The following is a 25,772-nucleotide window of genomic DNA, read 5'->3' on the forward strand; positions in this document are numbered from 1 at the left end:
TACTTACTGACTTTAAGCTGTTAGCTAACGCTATGCTAGGTTGGCATAACTACAGGGATGTTTTTGCTAACATAAACAGACAGGGAGTAACTTAAGCGAGGTTAGCACAACTTTAGCAATGGAAATGAAAAGCATGACCGACGCAACGCATCAGTCGTCCTGACACACGACAAAGAGAGTTGAAGAGAAACAGGAGGCATGTTGAGTCAATGTTAGTGTCACAACGTCGTTATGAACTTATCTGTCGGTAGCTCCGCTCAGCCCACTCCTGTAATGCTGCCTGGTTGTAGCTTCCTCCTCTACGACTGAGAAGACAGCAGTGAGGACTGAAGGACTGAATGGTTGCTTGGCCTATTTGCAGGTGCTTCTTGGGCAGTAACCCTCAGAAGGGCTTGAAGGGGAAGAAGCGCAGTGCTGTCATGTCTGTCAAGTCTCTGTCCATATGTGCACATTTTATGTCTCGTCTTTCCTGTTTTATTTTGAAGTCACTAATCGGTTGTCTCTGTCTTAGCTTTACTTCCTGCACCTGTCTTGTCACACCTGCTCCCTGATGGCTTTCCCTCACCTGATTCCCATCTCCCCTCATTACCTCGTGTATATTACCTTGTGTGTCTCACAGTCTCGTTGACACTTCGTTGCACTTCACAGTCCTTGTGCTAACGTTATCAAATCAAGTCTAGTCATTGTCACAGTCTGTTTGTTTCGACCTTGCTTCTGTTTTTGGACCTTGCCTTTTGCCTCTTGCCTTTTGGATACCTCTGCCTTGTCTGACTGACCTTCTGTGTACCGAACCCTGCCTGACATTAAACCTGCCTTTTTGCCTGAACCTATTCTGAGTCGAGCATTTGTGTCCACCTGTTCTGTGAGTGAGTTCATGACAAGTGCTCTCAACCCATGTGTGAGCACGGCCACGTAAACTTGTGGACTTTAAGTTACTGTCAGTGTAGACGTGCAAAAATCTGAGTTTGAATGTTTTTCAGTATTTTTAAGTTTGAGTACACTTTCAAGCTGCTTTTGTTTTATGCTTGTTTTGAACTGTTCAAAAAAGTTTAAAAGGACAAAAAGGCTAAAATGGCTATTATCTTTGTTTTCATTTTTATTGAGCAGACCAAAAGCATGTTTGTGAGAGTAAAAAATTGAAAAATTACAGTTAACAAGTAAAATATACAATATTTTATAGTATTATTTAAATTGTAATTTTACAGGAAAATTACACGAACATTTTTTACAGTGTATGCTCCCTGCAAAGTGTGGCTTTGCTCAAGGTTCAAGGTTCAAGGTCCAAGGTCTTTGATTGGTCACAAACACAGTTATACACAGTATAACGCGCAGTGAAATGCGTTGTATTCCTGTTCCACACCGAAACAATAATAATAAGATAAATAAAGATAAATAAGAATAAGGAATAGAACAAACAAGAAGTAAAAATATATATATGAATGTGTGTGTGTATATATATATATGTATGTATGTCTGTAGGGAGAGAGAGAGAGATTGAAATTGCAGAAATAAATAAATCAAATTTCCAAACAGTGCAACAGGGGAATAAACAAATAGAGAAAATAATAATAATAATAATAATTACATGTGTGTATATATCTATACAAGTTGAAAAGTGCAAAGTGACCGGTTTGATTGTCTATTGAGTCTATGTTTCAGGTTCAGCAGGCGGACAGCCTGAGGGAAGAAGCTCCTCCTCATCCTCTCTGTGTGGTAACGCCGCCCTGACGGCAGCAGAGAGAACAGTCTGTAGCTGGGGTGGGTGAGCTCAATATTCCTGCCTTTAACCTGCATCGTTTGGTGTAAATGTCCTGCAGGTTGGGGAGGGTTGTTCTGATGGTGCGTCTTGTGTAAGCTCTGCAAACAAATTGTCTAATCCAATCCAAGTGAAGAAACATCAATATTTTCTGACAACCTCATCAAATAGAAGAGACCAGTAAAACAACACCGCAATAAAAAAAATACTGGCCAGAAAATTATTTACAAGCATTTATAGAGAGGACGACACCCAAAATGATGAAAGTGGTTTGGATGGATGTAAGCAGGCAAACCTAAAGTCTGGACATTTATTTATTTTATTTTTTTAAAGTCAGTCCTGAAACCAACAAGTCTCATCTCTTCTAGCCAAAAGTTTTCTTAAAGAGAAACATTCATCACTCCTGTAACCCATCAGCAGCCTGTGTGACAGGGCTGGAAGCGAAAGAGTGGCTGCTACATGGGCGTTTAATTGTTAATCACAGGAGATGTGCAATCCATGGACCACAGAACATGAAGGCCAACTGGCACTGCCTTAGGTTTCTGTCTTCTCTTACATTCAGGAGGTACAATGACAGTATAACGCATTCGTACACAGTTTTCTCAATGGGTGCTTTAGGAACACTTTTGTTGTCATATGATTAATTCGCTGGTTGCTTGAATGTGACTCAGAAATCTGAAGTTTAACACTACATTTATATGCGATTGTCTTTATCAGTTTCTACCAGAACAGTTGAAATGACTATTGAAAAAGCACATCATATGAACAATTTCTAAACTGCTATTATTGTTCATCAAAGTCAGGCAACAAAACTACTTGCTTAAGGATAAGTAATATGACCTTTCTGAGAAAAACAAGCCACCGCTGACTGTAAGACCAACCATCAACCAGACCTCCTTACACCTTGTCAGGAAAATAAAATTGAAAAATGCAAAAAATAACCAATGATGTTATTTTTCCTGGTGAAGATATTCTCCCAGTCGACGATCCAGTGTTTTTAAGTGTCTGAAAATGTTCTTGCACGACTTTGCACATTGAAAACATGGCAACAGGGATTTTTATATCTTCAGAGAAGTGAATTCAAGTTAAAACCGGACAATGTCTGCCCTTGGCAGCAAAAATGAGGTGCCATATATCCGCGCCTTGCAACTCCCAGACAAGGACATCTGTTTTCTCTTGGGAGATTGCAGTATAAACTCTACTTTCCATTGCAAAACTAACAGCATGTCATGTACTGTAGGGGAGAGTTCTGCTTATTAACAAGAAAGAGTGTAACTGATCTGATAGACAATGACTGATGCAAGACCAGAACACAGTTCATAATGTATTCTTCCTAATCTTAACCCACTGCCTTCTGCATTGCATGTACTGTGTGTCTCTGTCCTAAAACAACAACCACTGTGTCACTCACTGTGTTTCATAGTATTTGCAGCAGACTTAACCTGACAAGACAAGAAATGTGTGGAAACATTTCCAAGTGATATAAAAACAAATTCTTTATGGTATGTCTGAGTCTTATTTTTCAGGCTTACTTAAAGGCTCATTCTATGTCAAACCTAAGACAAACACTTAAAAAACATGAATTTCTGAGGTTTGTCACGTGTTCATACAACAGTTAAACAGTGAGTGGTGTTATCCTGAGGCTAAAATGTAAGAAAGATCATTTAAAATAAGAGTCGATAAAACAATAAAAAATACAAAACAAAGAGATAAAATAAAACGGTAAATATTGTAGTACTGAGTATTAAAATGCAAATGTCCATATAGGCCTGATGTGTTATCATCATTGTGGACTTATTAACTTATCAATGTAATATACGGTGATGAGGAAGTTGGCTTGAGTATCAAACAATGGAAAATACAAACACTAATAAAGCATTTAGTGCAACACATGCTTTGCTATGAAGATATATGCATTGTATAAAGTGTCCCTTCTGTCCCCACATACAGTATTCCTTAGCTGTGTGTCAGTGTATACTAATTGCTCTTGTCACAGTCTAATATTTTTTAACTTATTCGATACCACGAGCAGACTAAGTTCTTCCAAAGAAATATGTGCTACTTTGTGATTTGTGCCAGGGATAGCGCAATACTAACTCCAATTTGGGCCTTTGGGGGATAATTTTCCTTCAAAACCACCTACAGTAGAAACTGAGATTGAACTTTGAGGAGTTCTTGTCATTATCTCAAAGTACTAAAATAATTGCCCTTGAGGAAATTAATTACCTTTGTGCACTGTTGCACTCTGTGTGGAAAGTGATTTAGTTAATGAAAGCTGAAGTACTGTCATCTCTTCCACTGTCTCTCATTTTTCAGGCTAATAAAGTCAGCTGAATCGGTGGGTTACTCCAGGCTGCATATAAGAATTAAGAGAGTCTTTGTTTTGTCAAAACTGAAATAAATAAATAAGAATGCCCCTATGTTACCTCTGCTTTAACAATGTTGTACAGGAGCAGTCCGAAATCATATCAGTCATGCACATGCTCCACCTCTTATTTGCAAAACAAGCAGCGTGGCTTTTACCACGATGAAAATTAGTTATGTGAGGAAGAGTAATCAGTGACGGCTAATTTCATTACACTTCAAAGATTAAGATACGATGATGAATTATGGGACAACTGTTATCACAGGTAACTGTCAAAGCAATTAAAATTCTACCATTCTTGTATCCCAGAGCTCCTGTTGAACTACGAGATGCAATATCAGTCAGCATATAACGGCGCCAGGAAGGCGGAGGGCAGTTTGACGCAGAAATTAAGCATGAGATGTTTATTGAATGGTAAACTTTGGTCGCTCCAAACTGACTCAACCCTACACCAGTTTAAAACAATAAAGAACGCAGCCTCACATACAGCAGCCACACATGACCGTATCTGAAACTGCCAAGCACACTGGGATACTGCAGGTACACCAAGACGCCACAAGAACACCTTGCTATTTTTAACAGCACTCTGAAATGTCCAACTAAATGGAACTGCCTCAAAAAACTTTACCTAACTTGGAAGAAAACAGGCTTATAAATACTGTTCTTTTCCCCTCCTAATGTACTGAGTAACTGCACTGCACCCACTGCAGTCTGATCCTCTTATTTGTTGTGAATAGGGCCCATCAGCCTGAGGCTCAAGAATGGAGGGGTGAAATCCTTCACTTTCACTGACTATTGTGTCTCGTATCTGAGGGGAAATAAAGGTGAGCTATAGCCAAGGTGCCCACAGGCTAGGGACGACTACCAGGCACAAACTAATTAGCATGGGCTATGTTGAATGGGAGAACATTAGAGGAGCTGAAGTTAGTAACAGCTACAACTGCAAGTTAGTAGCTGGTTACGTATGAACTTTCACAACCAGCTGTGTTTGGCACAAAATGTGTCCACTACATGTCCTTAGGTGAGGGCATAACTTCTGCTGTGGACACCGGCATTAATAATGCAGCGATTTACACTTCTACATTGGTTTTGTTATAAAACCAATATTATGGACAACAAACAATTTCATCACAACGTGTTATTAACTAAATAAATGTGCATGAAGATATAAATAAACACACCCTCTGTGTTTAGAACATCACTGGCCCTGTGCAGGTCATGAAATTAAATGCAGAAGATAAAGCAAGGAGTGGGCAGCATAATCCCATGTATGAACATTTAATTAAGCAGTCATGTTAGTGCCTCTCAGTCAGTTGCCTAGCTGCAACAGCCCCGCTTCCTTTAAGTTACACCTCTACAGTGTGCATTAGTCATTAATTAATAGGTTCACAAGAACACCTAAAACATTACCTTCCGGAGAATTTGTGAAGAATAAATTTGCACTTTACTTGCTTTCACAACGAGTTATAGAATAAGACGGCAATTTTATGTTTGGCTCTTCATTAAAATTCCATAATTACATTCCATTCCCAGATTAAATCGTCAAATGCATGTTCAAATTGGTAAAATGAACATGCTTTCTGGGTGCATAAATTACATTCTTTGGTTTTATCTTAAAGTCCAGGATGATTTTCAAAATAGATCTGGATCGACCTTTACCGAAGACCACGCTGAATTTTCACTCGTATTCAAGCCACACTGCTGGCACAAAGTTTGATGTGATGAAAGAATCCAAAAGGCCAAATCATGTTTAAGTGGCATTTTGATGACATTTCTTTGGCCTGTTTAACCTTTGGTGAGTTTCATTTTTCTTGTGCATTACATCTCATCCATGCAGGCCCATTTCTCATTCCCTACACCACAAAACACTATTTTTATGACTTCACACCAATCTCTCCCCAGAACCCCCTTGATAACAGCAAGAGAGAAAAAAATGCATCAATACAGCTGCAAAGGAGAGACAACTAGAATGTGAATTCACTCTGTCGATTTGAGAAATTCAAGGATGGATGCACCGTGTTCATAATGCATACAATGGGAGTAAGTGACGGATCTCAGTTTTCTCTGTTCATCCAAGGCTCTGAGGCTGTGTCAGAAGATCAGTGGCTGTAATCTGAATGATCTAGACCGTCTTTTTAAAGTCAGAACCACTAAGAAGACTAAAGTGATGCTGTAGAACCCACTGCATCCTCTGCACAAGGAGATTTTACAGGATCAGAATGCTTAAAAGGGCTAAAACCAACACATCATTGAGTTCTTATGGCTTTGGCTTTTAAAAAAAAGACAAAGAAATATTCTTTTACCATTACATCAGATTTTTCTTTTTCTATCCACTGCAGAGCAAAATAGTTTAAATTTCACTGGTGCTTTATTCTTCCTGGTTACATATTTATATTTATATATTGTGTCAATATGGGATGTATGATGATGTCAACTGCTTGCAAACCAAACTGCCCCTTGGGGATAATAAAGATTTAACTCCACTCTACTACAGGCTGTAAACATGTAAGCTGCTAACTCCATTGAGGAAAGACAGGATAAGCTGTCTGGCAAAGAGCGCTGATGGTTTGGCTCAGACCAAGAGTTGTTAGCCTGCTCTCATTGCAGAGATTGTCTGTTGTGGACAGTTTGTTTTTTCTTTTTTTCCAGGGGGTGGTGTTGGAGTGAGGGTGCTTTTATTTGATATCTGGTGAGTGGTTTTTCGAGTTTGTCATGTGTATGTGTGTACATGATTGCCAGAGAGCAGCACTTGTTTAGCCACTTTGAGATGTTGGGTCATTGTCAGCAGCCAAGTTAGAAGCACTGAATTTAAGAGATAATGTAGGCAACAATAGCCTTCAGTGTACATTGTGAGAGCAGTTTCTATCACTGTGACCCTTGGGATGGCAAGGTCATTCTGTCTGCGCACCACTTTGGAACACTATTGGGTGGACTGCCATGACATTTTCCAGGTAGTTCACATCATGAATTTGGTGGCTCCAAAGCCTTTTCTGCATTGCTAACATTTTGGCATTTGTGCCTTTCGGTGAAATGTTTCAAAAACTGTCGACTGGACAGTCATGAAATTTAGTACAGTCCTTTGTGCCCCTCACATTTTGAAGTGTAATCACTTTGGCGAGCCTCTGACTTTCCTTTTTTTTTTTTTTTTTTTAATTTGTCCATGTCTTTTGTTCGTAACCAAATTCTACAAAAACAGATCACCTTCCCCTGATTGTCAACAATAAATTGTGTGTAATCTTAATTAGCTAACATTGACATGTTACCTGGATAATAAATTTCTTTAACATTGTATCTAATTAAAATTTGCATGTCATTGTGAGCTATTTAACTCAAAGTCCCACTGTGCTTAAAGAAAACCCCGCAGAGCTGCTAGTGCAGAGCTGTCCATAAACGCCAGCTGCCGCCCAAAAAGGAGATGCCCTCTGGTGAAAATCACATTTTTCTTTACCTTGTTAACATTTCCATATGGTGCTTTTTATATGCTAGAAGACAGGTCATGAATGAAATAAGCAGTTAACACCATGGCAGAGCAATTCCACCTTGGAACTGCAGCGTACCAATGACAGTTTCAAAAACTATGAATTCAGACCTTCATTTGTAACAAACCTAAGAAACCAAACCTGTCATCTTGCAAGATGGGTATTTCTGTACCATTATTGTGTTTTTTAAAGTTAGTTTCTGGCTTGACTATTTCTGGCTGAAATACTCCAAAATGGCAATCTGCTACTGTGTAGAGCAGAGTAGTTTTACATTGTTAGAGCAAAGATGGAGGTGAGCTGTAGTGACTAGTGGATGGCTTGATAGAGCCTCAAATTCTAAAGAAGGCAACACTGTAGAGTTACATCTAAGTCGTATAAGACAGCAAGGAAATATAAAGAAACATAAACTTCTATATTCGGTACACCAAAATGAATTTTTGGGTTTTAATCAATCATCAGAGAGGAGCTTTTATTTGAATAAAATAATTCACTATATGTGATTGATTGATTTAAAAAATGTATTTCGAATATGTAAAGACAAGTACTAAGTAAACAAAGAATTCATATATATATATATATATATAAACTTATATACATACAAATCCATACACATACATATTAAATGAAATCATACAACAAAAGAAATATTCCACAATTCTGGACTAGGTCTACATATTCGAAAAGGGGTGAGAAGAAGTATGTAAACACGTATTTAATCCCACCTCTTCTTTACAAATTATGGATTGATAATTTCTAGTTTCTGAAATATATATGTGATATACAATTTCTGTTTATACATATAGGATACAATGAAAATATACACAATTATGATACTACCAAGTTTTATATACACACACACACACACACACACACACACACACACATATAAACATACATACATGTACACACATATACACTCATACTAAAGAAAATAGAACGAGACCGATACGTAATTCATAGTTACCAATAAGTAAAAAGATAAACTCCTGTAAACATGTAGCATAGGTCAAGTCCCCTGTTTATCGCTGTATCGTGTAAAGATTATGTTTTTATACTGTATTTTAAACTGGTGTATTTGAACATTGCTTCAACTCCACATTCAAACTGTTCCACATTCTTAATCCACATACTGAGACACAGAAACCTTTTCTGGTGGTACGGGCACTGCAAGTTTCGAAGTTTTGTTTTCTTCATAAGTTGTAGCTCCCTTCTCGACTACTGAACAGTTTTAGAATATTTCCTGGTAGTGTATTATTTCTGGCTTTGTACATTATTTGTGTTGTTTCATATCGCACTAGATGTTTAATTTTGAGTGATTTTAACTGTAAGAATGGGGAGTTGGTGTGTTCCAGATACCCGACCTTATGAATTATCCTTATTGCCCTTTTATGGAGAATGAATAGTGAATCTGTCGAACGCTTGTAATTATTACCCCAAACCTCTACACAGTCATTTAAATATGGTAAGACTAATGAATAGTATAGAAGTTGGAGTGACTTCTGATCCAGAACCTGCTTTGCTTTGTATAAATGCTTTTTGACATTTTGTTGTGTACATGTTTAATGTGCGATTTCCAGTTAATCTTTTCATCTATTGTTACCCCAAGGAATTTATACTTAAATACTGTCAATCTGAACACTGTCTATCTCTATTTGCACTTGCGTACTTATTCTGCAATTACCAAAGATCATTAATTTACTTTGGTTTAAGTTGAATGATGATTTATTTCTATCAAACCATTTTTTTTTCTCATTTCTATTGTAATGTCATCTAGTAGTTGATCTAAATCGTCACCTGAGCAAAACATATTTGTATTATCTGCAAAAAGTATTAACTTAAACAGCCTAGATACTTTGCAAATGTCATTTACATACAGCATGAAGAGTTTTGGTCCTAACACTGACCCTTGGGGGACACCACAAGCAATGTCCAAACATGCTGAACTGAAATTACCCAACTTCACAAGCTGTTGTCTCTGTCTTAAGTAGCTTTTAATCCATTTTAATGCACATTTTATATCAGCAGCCTCCACTTCGAAACAATGTGAGCATGCTGACAGGGAAACATCTGTCTGAATCCTTCCTGTCCTGCTCTATATGAGTTACTGTGTGTGTGTGTGTGTGTGTGTGTGTGTGTGTGTGTGTGTGTGTGTGCGCACATTCAGCTGACGGGTTGTATCCTGCTGTGTAGGGAGATGGGAGTTAGCTTCTGTGTTTGACAAATATTAGCTGTATAACTGATGACAAAACAAATTAAGGATTGCATTGACTGCGCTGACGGGGGACATCCTGATTAGACAGGCGAGTTTGAAAAACACTGGGAAACACCGAAGGCGGCAAATCAACAATTGTGCAGTAAACATTAAAAAGTCTGCTGAAATCTGTGCACATTTCATTGGCTTGACAAAGGAACAAATGTATGAATTTTCCTTTATTTACATCGCACAGAAATCACTTACATTTGCACACATGACTCGAGTTGATTCATACTTTTGAGTCAAGTGATTTACATGTTTTGTTACTTTTTAATTATTTTTCACATAGGTTCTATACATAATCTAATTTAAAACCAGCACATGCTAGATGAGACACGTGGTTAAAAGCATGTCCTTTCTTAAAATAACCTTTTTTCTTTTTTTTTTCAAAAGGGTGCATTTACATTCAAACAATACATCATTGAGGCATAATGATAGAAAATAATATGGTGTAATGAATTTAAATTACCAAAGTTCTGTGGTTTTAACCACAAATAGCTAACTGCAGACTGTGTGGGCTAAAACACACAGCAAGTATAACTGTCCTTTACAGTAATTCACTACATGTTTACAGTGGGGTCGGCAAACTCATAAAAATACCCAATAGCTGAGATCGGTATATATGGATAGAACCATTAGAATGTGCCAGAGGCCACCAGATTTGGGCTTTTGCAGCCACGTTTTCCTCCCAGGTGGCATTCAGCTGGATTCAGGTGACTACTCCTACGTCCTTATGCAAAGTCATGTGATAGCTGTAGACTTTGTCATACTTTTTGTGGAATCAAGATTAAAATGACTTCAAACCTTTAGTATTTTATATCATAGTTATTTAAAAATGTGAAAATCTTTGGCTCAGACACGTCATATACTTTCATTGCCCACACTGTAGTGAGCTATAAACCTTACCACGAGACACCACATAAAACATGAAACTTTTTCCATTATCGTCTGCCTCAGTGACTGCCTGCTCCAGCGGGGACTGTGTCTCCCTCTGCGAGGTTTTCTTGGCTCAAGCAAATGCTACAAAACATTCACAGCCGCTAGTTGGCTTGTTTTCGTAGTTAATGAGGCTTGAAGAGTTTTAGGAATGAGAAAAGTAGAGCACATTCTCACACCTCACTTTTGCAGTGAGAAACGGACACTGTTCTCCTTCCACACAAGGTCATACTTCAAATTTAATAAGACACAGCTTGCATATTTTGGGTATTGAAATAAATGCTGTAAGGCAGAAACATGAAGCCAAGAGAAATTTAAGATCTACATTTAATATTAATAAAGGTTTTCCCCACCTCTTGCTCAGTGCGTGCTGGGATATTCTCCACTCTGCATAGGCCTCAGTAGGATTACTAGATGTAGAAAACGAACAAAGGTGGATGAAAAAGTAGCAAAATCTGATACAGTGGGACGGTAACATATCCTTACTTTCTATTTTAGGAATTTGTTTTCTTACTTTATAAAACTAACAGCATTTCCTGACGGTTTGAGGCAACGCAGTCACATGTAACTGTGGTTCACCTGGTTATGTGAGGATTCTTACTGGATGTATTAACCATGATGTACCCGATGTGCAATCCAATGCAATAAAATAGCTATAATACATTATGTAATTCAAAAGAACTGCCCAGAAATTGTTGAAATTGCTGCTAAAATGGTGTCACACAGGTGCCTAATAATGTTTAACTGCACTGTACAGTATGGTGTGATTATTATCGTGTTCACAGTGGGCACAACAGCGTCCCCAACAGTGACCCTGGTAACCTATTACAGCAAACTGCCTCCTACGGATCATTATTCAGCCCGTCTCTTCACTCCGTTTTCTTCTCTCTTTTTTTTTTTCTTCTCTGTCAACAGTCAGTCGACAGATTCTCTCCATGTCAGAACAGAGTCTCTTTCAACTGCACCTTGGTTCCTGACCTCCACCTCCAAGAACCAGGGCTGACAACCAACCACTGCTTGTTTGCTTTTGTTGTCTTCTCTTGATTAATGTTCTACTGTTTTCACGCTGTACTCATTTGGCTTCCGGCTCAGTCGATGGTCAAAGAATGTTGCAGAATGCTTAATTAAAACCAAATGTGTAAATTGTGAAAATACTAACCCAGAAAAGGGGGGGGGACGACCGAAATAGACAAAAGACAACAGCAGCGTACCGAATGACAAACCTTGGATACTGAACGGTACAAAAGGATCAAGAGAAGGTTTGTTGAAGCCTGCAACAGAGCAGTTTAAATCATGCAGTGTGTGTGTCTCTCGAAGCCTAATGCGAGGCTGGGGCTTGCAGAGAAACCAAAAGATAAATGTTCTAAAGCTGACGGACACCACCTGCAGAGTTATGGGTTTAAGATCTCACTTTGTTTCTCACTTAGATGAATCTCTTTTCTACATGACATCCCAAAGGTGAGAGCAAGCTTCTGAAAGACAAAATAAAACTTTGCAAGAAATTAACTGGAATCTAATTATTGCTACTTGATTACAGTTGTTCAATATTAAGTAAGATTTTTTGTTTAGGGTGTAATCAATTGTTGGCCTATAACACTATAACAAAGTAAATTACCAGAAGAACCACTGAAATGTTGACGGTGTTACAAAACTGTAGTAACACTGAGCAGAAAATATCCAGCGAGTAAAGCTCTGCCAGTTTTCCCCACCCAGTCTCTAGAGCACACTGTGAAATGTTTAAAAGGCAATATTTCTGGACTGATACAATAAGAAGCATTATAAACATTTATATCTTCACATCATCACCCACTGATTATTGTCCTGCAGGATTTGATTACATTAATGGCTATGCTTGAGTATAACTTAATAATATGAAGTTTTATTGTATGTAAAATAAAATGCAGTATTAAATGTTAATGGTTATTTTGTCGATGTAGTTTGTATATTAGAATAATTTACTCTTGTGTGATGATGGCACCACTTCATGTTAGTTTCAAGGTAGATTACAGAATTCATGTACAAATGGTTTATTTTGCAATAACAGAAAAGCATGAAGATACAAATATCAATAAATAACAGTATTTAAAACAGTACATAGCATCACTCTTAAGTCATGACAGTGCTTTGTTGTCCTTAAGTGAGTGGTTGTACAATTTGTCACTAAAGGTGGAAAAAATGCATAGTAGAAATACTAAAATTAAACCAAACTGTCAACCTAATGTCGGCATACTTGCTTCAGTTCAAGTTTTGTTTGTTTAATGACACAACAAAGTGCACTGAACACAAGCGAGTGTGAACATTTTTAGTCAGCATGTCTGTGCAACAAGGCTCGTTTTAAGCACAGTGCTTGATCCCGCTGCTCAGTGCTCCGTGTTAGCACAAGATAAAACTCCCTGTTGAGCAGTGTCAAACACTAAGCTCGATGTCCAACGTTATGCATGCTTAAGTAATTTCTAGTGACTTACTTGAACAATGTATTTGATGGTTTTGATGGCCTTATGATAGAACATACAGAGCATATTGATGTTTCAAGACTACTTCTAGTCTTTTCATTCAAAAATCTGAATGCTCGGTTCAGTGAAGCATAATTCATTGCTTGTGGCAGGCATACACAAATGTCTTTAATAAGCACTTTTAACTCAGCAGTGCATATGTACATAGAACAGAACTGATACTTAAAAACCCCCCACAAAACATAAAAATGTTGTAGCCCTAGAGGGAGCTGGCACAGTCTGATGGATTGTCTCATGTAAAGGCACTTGAGCCAGGGTCATTTGAGATTCAAGGCTACAAGTTTCAGCCGTCCATCAGCTACACCTGTTTCATCCTGTACACGGTGGAGAGGGGTGAGAGGTGGACTACACCGCAGTCAGATCGCCAGTTCATCGCAGGGTTAACAAAAAGAAACATGTATCCTCATAACACCACTAATCAACACATGTTTTTGGACTGTGAGAGGATGCTGGAGAACCCAGAGAAAACCCACATGCAAATTCCCAACAGAAAGGACCCAACCAGCAGGTTCCAAACCAGAATCTTCTTGCTGTTAAATACAAAGAAAAAAAAAAAAGTTGGGGTCTGGTCTTACCAGACTTTCGTAGTTACTCTTCATTTCTGCTTGAGACTAGCAGCTTAAGGCCACATTAGCTGCTTCAAGCACAAGACTACACAAACCTTAGACTGAACTGTCTGCAGTTGGGTTGCAATGTGCGTTATATGCACCATGTTTTGACGTCTTTCAGAAGAAAGCATGAAATAAAAGAGCCTCTCTTTTTATTCTATTGCACTGTTTTTAATACATTTTTGGAGTCCATTGTGACTCTGACAATATTTTGGGAGTGCAACGCTACATTAGAGTTCTCTTTTAAGCTTTAAAGGTGAAATAATGGCCTATATTTTCTAAAAATGTAATTTTGTTCTTCTGATGTTACTTCAGGTAAAATGTGACACATCCACCATAAGTACCTGCAAGAAACGCTTTGCTTTCATAATGTATAGTAGCATATACGCACACTAAATACAATACGATGATACCTCACCAGCTGTGCTACAAAGAGCCAAATGCATTGGCCTTCCAATCTAATGGCACAGTGTGAGCCATTGTTCTACGAATGCAGTCCTGTAATTAACACAGAGAAGTAAACTACAAAGTAGTTACCAACTTAACCACTTAAAGATTTGGCTCTGCACCAAAACTCGGGTGGCAAAGCTACAGTTCCTCTTGTCTGTTCAGTTAATTAGATTGACAAAAGCCACCTTTGCTGAGGGCATCTCTTTGTCTTCCAAGATCTGACACCGAGTTCAGCGTCGAGAAGCACTGGAGAAGTCAATTAGCAAGGCTCAGAAAATCAAAGTGATTTTCTCCCATGGATAATATTCACACCCGTTGAATAGCAAGGAGCAAATTGGCTGCACACACCATTACATTACTGTGACCCCGTGGATAAGCAGCTTTGTCTCAACCTGGCTGTTGGAGTGCCTCTCCCCATGAAAGCTTCCATGCAGAGCTTTGTCAGACTAATCCATCCTGCAGAGTGTTTCCTGCGAGGATACAGAGGTTCTCAGAAGAGGGAAAAAAAAGTGTGTATTGTTAATTTATGTCCTTGTTACTGTGCCATTTATAAAGGAAGGTCAACTTTTGTCGAGGCGGGAGCAACACAACAGCTACGATCAGACGCTGCAGTTGGGGTCAGACATTTCTCATTTAGACACTGAGTCTACGATTCTGGAGAAAGACTGTTGATTTTAAGGTAGTTATCGTATTTATACGGTCAGCATGTGCCAGATTTACTGACACTCCTGTTTTTTTCTTGTCCTGTGCACAATCGCAAATATACACAGGGCACCTGGAATAGTGTTGTGCTCATCGGTCCAGCCACTTTGTTTGCTTCCCATTTACAGAGCCAGGGATGTGCACCAACAATATATATATTTCAGGGTGCACACACAACAGACAGCTCGCTGACCGTGCAGAGATATTCACTGAATATGCATTGCACTAGAATGACTGACTTCACCTTTAAGGACGACAATGAGAATATTATCCTCCTTATTTTTATATGTATATGACTGCACACCCTTTAAGGCATTTAGGGCAGGCACGTGGAAGACTAGATTTTGTGATTTGAGGCAACATCAACTGCACCACTACAGAACTGCAAGCATTTCAGAGGAAGCAAACAAACAACACCAAATTCACACTCTGGATTCCTGTTTTGATGTTGAAAGTTTGATTTGATGATACCAACTGCTGGTCAAGAATGTTTTTTTTCTGTGGGATATCTTGCAGTGCTATGCAACTGTTAGCCAGAACCAGATTATTTGACTCTAAATTATTTAAGGCTCCTCAGGCTAAATGATTGTTTTCACAAAATATCTTTCATTATTTCTCAGCTTTACTGTTTTGTTGAACTCAGCTGGAAACGAGGCGCTGGCTTAGCATGCTGTGGGCGTGGACTGATTTTGCGATTGTATTACTGCTCCAACAATTTTTGAAAATTACTGTACATCTCTGGATAATGGCCCAACATTTTCCTAGACTATTTTCATAACACCAAATCTAAGTAAGAGACAATGCTTTCACTCCATTTGTGTCTCAAAGGAAGGGGTTGCAACTTTTCTGACAATTTCCACAATTGAATTCAACAGTGTTCACCTGCTGCAAACACTCATAAAGGAGCCAAGTGTAATGATTTATTTGGGACATGGACATATCTCCCTACCTAATGTACAAACACAGTCCAGTTCTGCATCTGTAAGGCCCCACGTGCAAAGAAGCCACATTCCATGCTGCCTCCGAACATCGTGTAAATGCTCCTATATGTACTATAGATACTATATGTATAGCGATGCAACAGTGATATACCTAGTAATCTGGCTTTTAAATTCACATATTCACCACAAGGAACAAGTAGACGGAGTAAACAAAGCAAAATGCATGACAAATTTAATAGATACACCAGTAGAATAGATAAGCACACAGTGCAGCAGAAAGTATTTCAAGAAGATAAAAATGCAAGAACAATCACTGCCTTTCCTTTTAGCACTGCTGATGTCAAATCACTCCGGCTGCAATTTATACGTGAGGCATGACATGCCAATTATTCACTGTCACATCTCAAGTGAATACTAAACTAAAATTATGGCAACCTCACGGTCACCACATTCAGTCAATTTTAAATGATGCATGGAAATCAAAAGGAAATGAAACAGTAGGGCTCTACGAAGGGAAGCATATCAGCACCTTTGCAGGAGGGGGGTCCCATTTTTCATCTGTCCCAGTAGACGGCATGATCTCAGCTGTAGCCTGAGCAAACTCAATATATGGAGGATAGGATTTTTTTGTAAGTGAGTTTCCGCAGTGTATGTGTTTCAATATCTGACACAAAGTTTAAATGTAATAAATATATAGAAAGGAAGAATCACATTGCACCAAGCCCGTGGATTTCCTTCCTTATTTCTTTCCTACAGCAGCCTGTGGAAAGGCAGCGCCTCTCACAGCCTTCTCCTTGAAGCTCACCGGTGGGACAGAGTTAACAGTGCCCAGGCCATACAGAGCCATCCATCCTGAAGTACAAAAGTGACACCAGGCTGCAGCCTGTGCCAGATGATGGAAGCTGCCACCAACTCTGAGCTAAAGTACTGCTGGACAGACCCCATTCCCTCAGTCCTCAGAGATTTACAGTCTTCCTGACATTCACTTAGGATAACACAGGGACATCAAAACAGAGGTTATTTATTTATGAACATTTCCTGGAAGTGTGTGTCCACATGGTTTCAGATTTCATTAGACATGGACATGTGACTGTCACTGAGGTTTCAACTGTAGGGGTTAAATCAATGTATGCCCTGTCCTCACCAGTGTCCTGCCCTGGGTTTAATTTAGTGTCATCTCCTGTGTGATGAAGGTCCCGGACCATCAGATGGTTACCAGGTCCTGCAGTGTCCTTTGTGTCCTGTGCATTTGTTTTATGTCCTGTGTAATGTGTCCTGCACCAGGAGGTGTAGAGTTCACAGTCATGGTGTCATGGTTTCTTCCATTTTTTCCCCTCATTAAAGTTTTTTCTGGAGCAGAGGTGACTCAGTGGTCGAGTGGTTACGGCACTTTCCACACAAATGCCGTCAAGCAGTGAGTCAGTGGTTTGATTCCCTGCAGGTTGGACCCTTACTGCATCATTCCACTGCTCTCTCTGCTGTATTTCCTGTCTATCTTTAATGCTCATATCAAATAAAGCCAATAGAAAGTCCAAAAAACAATACCAAAAGAAAGTTTTTCTGGAACAGTTTTTATGATAATCAAGGGTCCAAGGTGCCATATACTGCATAAATAAAAACTTCTTGAGGCAAATTTGTATTGTATTTACATACCCACTCTAACCCTTTACATAAGAGAATAAAGTTCTGCAAAGTTAGTAAATGTTTCTATCATTTAACCTTTTCTGTAACATAGCTCATATGTAATATTTGCAATTTGATGTGACAAAAACTTCACATTTTGACATTTTAAAAGTAATCTGTAGAGTTTCTGCCCTCTAGTCGTGCAATGGAACACTTTTTTTCTATGCGTGTCTCCAATTTTTTTTGTCCTTTCACACTGTCCTGCCAATGGTGTCATTCCTCTGATCTACATTTGACAATAATGTGCTAAGATACACAGAGACATGCCAGCAAAGACCGACAACAAGAAGACTTGTGGCAAGTGAAAAAGAAAATGAATTACAAGTCATAGGCAACAAGGAACTTCTATGGAAAAGAAATTAATTATTAGTTGTGAGACTTTGAGTTTACACCCAGTGTATTTGGTGAGTAACACACAGAGAATCATGACCCCTACTGCCACCTGGATTTATATTCCTTTACAGTACAATCCTAGTAACAAAATGCTGCACTTCTTAGCTCTGTAACTTTACAGTTTGTCTTTGCTTTCTGTAACTGGACGAGGTTGAGGCTAAAAAATAGAGCAACACCTGTGGGTAGCTGAAAGAGCTTGATATTTTCACTCTTGTTCATCTTTTTATTAATCAATAAATGACATATTACATTAAACACACATTGGATTTTTACAGTAAATGAATAAGCAGCGGCACGCTATTATACACCAAGAGATTAGATACATTTTTGCTCAGTATAAGTGCACCCAATGAATTTTCACATCTTACCTCAGCCAAATTAGCTTCCAGCCGGCCATAGCAGCCAAACTTTCAATCAGACTGTAATGTCTAAAATGGGGCCAAATCTCATCAGAATCTTGCACTGTGTACCAAGCGTAACCCCTTTATTCAATTTATTCATAGTATAAATTAATAATGTTGGCTATTATATTATGCACAAACGATAATAGGAATTACAAATCAGTCCGCAAGCTCAAGTACTCAGTTTGCAACAGTGCAGCATGTGTGTGGAGTAATTAACTGTGTTAAAACCATCATTCAAGTTTGCAGAAGCAAAACAAACAACATGGTAAATTGAGAATATTAAGGATGATCTGTCTTTTTTTGGGTGTGTGTGTGTGAATTAATCGTTCGCTTTCTTTAAAATATTATAATGCTTATAATGACAAAACTGGTGATTATAATTCCACTTCATAACTTTGGAGTTGAAGTGGGGCAAGTATAGTATAATGAGGACCTTTGAGATCCTGTTTTGATGTAACCATTTGATGTCAGCAAAGAATTGTGGGCATTTTCACATTTTTACTTGGTAAGTACTTCAATGAATGTCTAACATGAATAATAAATGTAAAGAATCGGAGTTTGTGATGTCGGGTGGGGGGGTGGGAGGGTGACTGGTTTATATATCCATAGACAGTATGGGAACAGAAATGGCCTTGGATACACTTTTTAATTCTAATTCTAATTTTAATTTTAAGTCAGAACGTTTACTGCGTCTTGTTTATTCCCTGTCACCCAGGTGCAACTACAACATAAGCCTGAATTTGATAAACCCCTTGGAAAAATGCCTAGTTGTCAACAAACCAAAATAAATGCATACAGCTTTACAAAAGCCACATTCCAAAACAACAACCAATAGCACTGAGGCAACAACACCATAGTCTCCCTCTGTGAAGCAGAGTGAAGGATTTTCTTTAGGGAAGGAGACACAAAGAGATGCTGTGATGAAGAAAGGGACAGTCTATCACTGTCACTCTTTTTCAACCAAACCTCCCTGCTTGTAAATCGGCAAAACATATTTTCCTTTTCAGTCCAGTATTTACTATTTTATTACTAATATCTAATTTGAAGGCTGTGGAGGTGGTATTTATTTGTATACAATTTCTCAGAACAGCTTCATGATGGAGGCACCTTCTCTACAGCTTGAGGTTACATTTAGGTCTAAAACCTTTTTCAATGGAATGGTTCTCTCAAGGTAAATGTCACTATTTAATGCATGCTAATTTGCAGTTAATAGAGGGTATCTTGTTAATTTAAGTCTGAATGATTCATTAATATTACTCATTTTAACACTATAGCTACTTGAAGGACTCCTGGCTTCACCAAATGCATCAATCAGAAGTCTTCACAACAGGTAATTTATCTTAATTAAATAAAAAATATATATAAATAAAATCAAATATTTATGTAAATAAAAGAGTGGCTCACAATTATCCTAGTTGTGGCTTAAAAAGGAGCAAATGTGTCTCAATTTAAGGGAAACTAGTGTCCCTTAGTCCATGAGACGTTGCTGCTGAGATAATAAGTTACACCGTGTTGGTTCGCAGATTCCCATCTTTCCCTCTGTTGTTTTTAATGAGGCCGATTCTGAAGTGTACTTTTGACTGTGACTCATCACTCTCTGGTTTCGCATCAAAGCAGTGTTTTGTCCTCCAGTCGCTTAAAAAGGAGGCTATCATGCCCAGGACCAATGTGTTGACGGGAGTAAATTATTTTAGCTCCACTTACTGCTCTTTCGGGCATTAAAAGAATCCGCTCGGTGCTTAATCTTCACATTCTTAGACTTGTGCACAAACAACTTCAATGCACTAAACAATTAATGTGAAAATTATCAAGATATATTTCATTAATGAGCCCAAGAAAAGCAGTGCCAGCTGTTGTGCTTGTCTCTATCTGCCCACAAAGGATGGATTCTTTTATTTTCTATGAAAACCTAATGAGACATTTCTTTTTTTTTCGTATGTCTAAGCCATATCACCTGGAAATAAACTGATGCAGATAAAGAATAAATCTGTGAAATACAACACTGAAGTGGTGCTTTTTTTTCCCTGCGTGTTTGCCAGCTTACACAGTCCAGTAGAAGCCTGTGAATTTGTAGAGACGACAGATTAGAGAGAATGGGCTGTTGTGTTCCAGTCAGTCTTGGTTTAGGTTGTGTGTGAATAAGGCATTGTTGAAGTGAATGAGGGACACCGCAGCTCTCGACGTTCAGCAGAGAAGCTCTACTGAGGCAGGATCAAAGAAGTCAGTCAACCAAGGCTGCTGCTCAATGCAGACTTTACTCAACCAACCACACACGCTAATCTCCTGTCGAGGTCTTGTGAGAGAAAAGAAAGGCGTCAACCAAACCGAATCTAATGAGCATCTACCATTCTGGAAGAATAAATGACAAACAGAAAGGTAAGACTGGAGACACTAACAAGTCAAACTGCTGACCAGTTCTGTTTTTTCTTTTTCTTTTTCTTTTTTTTTTACCTCTCACACTCACACAGACCTACCAATAATTTATAGAAGACATTAATTACACTGCTGAGCTGCACTGATGCAAAATGGTGACCAAGACATGTTGGTTAATGTAATAGTGCAACTATAAAACAATGTCATACTATATAAATTTACTCTAAATAATTTTTACATACTGTAGCTTCAAGTGGAACAAAATGATATAGAGACTGAATTCTCATTAAGTTGTAACTTCTTTTAAAATAATATTTTAAATCTGTTTAGGGGGAGAAAGTTAAATTAAAAGTCTCTTCAGAACACTATTTGTAATATTTTGGATTATTTATATAAATTTATTTGAAAAGGATTAAAAAAATTAAAAAAACTCAGAAAAACAGTAACACTGCATATTTGCATATAACACAAGTAGATAAACTTGTTAAGTCACACCACTATCAATTACTGAGTGCCACATTAACAAGATTCAGGTTAAAAAGATCTATGCAAATCTTGTGTATAAAATAGCTCACATTACGCTCATTTACAGCTTCATACAAGTTTTTTTTTAAAAAAAACAACAAAAAAAACACAGTTTTTCCTCACACTGTACAAGGCTTGCATTTCTTTGTTCTTTTTGTGCCAGTTCAGCTCCTGTCTCTTTAAGACCACACTCCCAAAAAGCCAAGTCTACTCTGATTGGTCAGCTAAGACAAAATAACATTGGTAAAGATAGACCTCAGCAGAAGTCGCCACATTATATGAATGCATAAAGCATATTTTCATGCGATGCCATTATTTCTGAAATAACTTGCTTGGGTACCTTTTTTTCACGTGGGCAGTCAAGGAACAGAAAGCCAGCTGAGTTTAAGCTGCATTATGACACAAAAGGCAACAGATAATACAGTAACGTGTACCCAGCCTTTCTTTATTGGTTTCCAGTTGGTGCCACAAAATTACAAATTCTAACAGTCTCTCAGCATTACAAATTGGAGACATTTCCAGCCTGCGGGTACATAATCAAACCAAATGGTTTGTAAGTGTCTGGTCAGTGGCTGACCTAGAAAGCCAACTATCTTGGAGAACACTTATGACTGACTAACAATAGCTTTTGCCTGTAAGCTTGTTTGTTAGCTTGTTAAAGCAAGGTTTGTCGGGTTTTTTCCATGTTTCACCAGAAAATTTGTATTTACCCTGACTGCAACTGATCGTGAATAACTGCAGCAGGATCACAACCATTTAAGGTTAGATTATTCATAGAGCACTGTTCTGCTTTATATAATAGCATTTTGGATTTAGATTTTAAAATAGGTAGACCATCATGGTGGTACAACATTCAAGACCCTGCCTTCTATAGCTACCAGTGTTTGAGATTCATGAGACTGGCTGATTGATCTTTGAAAATTATTTCTAAAATGTATTTTTCATAGAAATAGTGGCATTATAACTATGTGATTTAAGACCAGAAATAAAAAAAGATGTTCAGACAGACAGGTTCAGTGGCTACAAATCACTGTGTACGGCGGTTTCAGTCTCAAATCCCTTGACTGAGCATGAGGCACCTTTTATCGTGGTTCATCCACTTGCAATTAATCTTTAACAGTTTTGATGCAAGTCTTTCTCTGCCTCTTCCTCAGATTCAGTCTCTCTCCCTTATATCTCAGTGCCTCTCCAGCTTTCTCTCTCTCACACACACATAAATACTGCAAATATTTATCTCATTTCTTGTCCTTAATTCAGGTTACCTCAGGGCATCTACAGAAGCCACAGAAGACAACGCTACTACACTCAGAGAATTTTAAAGCCTGTTGGGACTATAAATGTACTGAGCTAAAGAAATGCAGAACTGCAGCACTGAAAGTTGGTTATGAGTTTCTCCCTCCACACTGTGCATCAGTTGGACTGGAATGTGACCGGACTTTAAGTCTCACATGGAGAATAAAAAGCATATAGCGAGAGGAGATAAAAGAGTCCTTGGCCAGATGATTGGACATTCAGAAAACCCAAACCTTAATTCTAGTGTGCAACAGTCATTTATGGCTTCAGGATTGCTCAATAATGCATCAAAACCCACAGGCCTCCGGGGGAAGCAGTCAGTAATCAAAAAGTAAGTTAAGGTTTTCATAATAGGGCCCTATAAATAACTGGGGACAGAAATGAGGGCATGTAAAATTGATGAGGGATGATTTAAACCCCACGAGGTGGATGAAGCTTAATGCAAGGAGAAAGGATGTGATGTTGAGTGGCCCAGCAATATGGGCATATGTAGAAGATGGAACTGCACAAGTGATTTGTGTCACCGGCATTACTATATAAATGTGCTGATATATAGTACGAGCATTGTTCTGGAGGCAACATAGCTGAAACGGTGCTATTATTTTAGAAATACCTCAGCCTTTTAAAGTATTTTACTGTACTTTTTGTCAGTCTTGCAAAGATTGTATAACTCATGGCTACCAATTAAGTTTTTACAGAAGAAGAGCTCCATCTTTTTTTATGCTGTATTCATTGGTTCTCTCTACTTCCGTGCTTTACATCAATTCCTCGGCAAGGACTTAAAACACAGTGTTTTCTGAGTTTCTTGTATATCTGAAGGTCATGTTGTTGTTATCAGTTCATGGAATCGTTATCAAGAGATCAATAAATTCTATATCACTTCAAAAATGCTCAGTGTCTGCAAACAAAGCAGAGAAACAGAGTTTTCTACATGGGCGACTTCATTTAACTGGTCTTTTGTTGTAAACTGTAGGTATGTATGATACAAAGAAGAAAAAAAACATTGCACAATATAGCATTTATGTGCTCATTGTGTTCACTTTATGTGAGTAAATGTCCATGTGAGATGGTGTACAGTGCTGTTACAGAGTGAAGGTTCTTCCCACCCAAATACTCTTTCATAAAGTGAAAACAGTGGTTTTAAAGAGACAACACATTTACAGACAACACATTTAAAGTTTGTCCTGGAATTAACAATAATTAGTGACTTGGCATTTTCATGTCATGTGAAATCAGGTATTTTTAGGAATACAATATTGGGATGTAATATTCATCAAGCACTGAAAAGCGTCTCTTATCAGTCCTTCAGTCAGTGCCTGAAAAATCCACTAATAAAGTAATCTTGCCAGTCAAAACAATAGCAATTGAATCCCTACTGTGCTGTTGTTCCAGGGACATGCAGGTATTGTCCACGGTTGACTGCCAACCAGTCAGATGGATCATTTAACACTTGGCAGTGACAAATTTGAAAGGAACTGTCCTTGATGTTTTTTGGCCAGGTGAGACATTGCTCTCTCTCTTATTCCAGCTATACTGTAATTTTTCTGGTCCAAGCACACAGCTTTCAGTTTGTATCACATAAGGAAAACATTTGCATTACAGTCTCATGGTTGCGTGCCTTTACCTGTTGGTCAAGCTGCAGTTTACATCTTTTGTCTGTCCAAAATTGGCCTTTGAACTATAATTTGTGTGAATTTTTTGGCATAATTAGTGTTTGGATTATGACCAATACTGTGCTTTTTTGAAGTCACAGTGAAATCTGACCACTAAAATCTAGCTAAAATCTATCTAAACTTTCTCCTTCAGTCAAAGTGGTCAGTTATGGCAAATCTGAAGAAATGACCTCAAGGCATTCCCATATCCTTTATCCTACCTCTGGCCTGAGCTGTTGCTGGAGTGGAGTCATAAAAGCAGATTTGAGACATGTGGGCAAAGACCACAAAAATATCCTGATTCAAGATTTGTCAGAGTCTCTTGTTTTGTACTGAAGGGCCTGCATTCCCTCTCCCACTGGCACACAGGTATTACAGAATCGCAGTCACAGAGAAAAAGGCTTCTAGATCTTTGAGTTAAAAAAGGGTCAAGACTAAAATCCACTGATGTTTTTTTTTTTGAAACAGCATGTACCAAAACTGTGACATGTACTGCAAAAGACAACACTTTCCCGATCGAAACCAGACATTTGATGCTATTCATGGAAACTGGGATGAACCTGACAGACTTTTCATTTACAGAAAAACACAGAGTGTTAAATTAGGCCACTTATTAGCCACAAGGGCACAGGCAGATACTAAAATACCCACTGACAAACAGTTTAAGTGGCAAAAAACACTGTAGCACCTTCATCTAAAGCCGTGGTCTGTGTGAGTTCTCCTAACAGTGAGACAGACAGGTTTGCTTTCAGACATATAGAATGACAATATTTTTCACCACAAAGCCACATTAATGCCAGCTGGTACTGATGCAATGTGAGTAAATTCACAGTGGTTAGGTGAGGACAAGTAGCACAAAGCACCGACACACTAAGCAAGCCTCTTTCTTGTTTTGTTTGCCTTTTTTTTTGATTGTCAGTTAATTAGAAAGTCATACGGTGGTTGTCTGTGAGTGTGGACGAGCAGGAATAATAGCAAGCTACACATCTCTGTGGATAAAGAAAACCTTACCAAAAAGCACTGTAGTGAAGAAGTCAAAATTGAAAAGGAGACTCCAGAACAACTTCAAAACCAATCTGCTCATATCTTATTAATAACAGTCACAGTAATTACTAATCATGGCAACAGTAGTCTGTATTTACAAGTTTGACTGTGCTTGTCTGGAGTATATTCAGCTTGGAGAAGTGGTGCTGGATACCAATTTTTTTTTGTACCACAATCCCTGCATGATAAATGGATTAAACAAATCCATGTACTGGAACTCACCATCGAACTTTTTATGCCTGGAGACAAATGTCGTCCTCATATTGTGGCTACTCTCCTCCACCAAATTCTCAAACTCCAGTTTGCTCTGCTGGTTGAGTTTGTCCTCCATCTCTGACGTGCAGCAGGTGTATCCCTGAGGACAGACACGCAGGTGCTCACCTGAGGAAGACAGAGACACA

The 25,772-nt window shown here is 38.4% G+C and overlaps 1 protein-coding gene across 1 annotated transcript in view; it reads right to left on the reverse strand.

Annotated features, from left to right (window-relative positions):
- gpc6a (glypican 6a) overlaps window positions 1-25,772 on the reverse strand; it is a 152,464-nt gene that overhangs the window by 95,808 nt on the left and 30,884 nt on the right. The window contains exon 2 of the mRNA XM_008292629.1: window positions 25,594-25,752. Within this exon, the coding sequence (XP_008290851.1) occupies window positions 25,594-25,752 (159 nt within the window). The remainder of the gene's footprint in view (window positions 1-25,593; window positions 25,753-25,772) is intronic.

This window comes from Stegastes partitus, unplaced genomic scaffold (genome assembly GCF_000690725.1).
Source record: "Stegastes partitus isolate 25-593 unplaced genomic scaffold, Stegastes_partitus-1.0.2 Scaffold19, whole genome shotgun sequence".
Taxonomy (NCBI): domain Eukaryota; kingdom Metazoa; phylum Chordata; class Actinopteri; family Pomacentridae; genus Stegastes; species Stegastes partitus.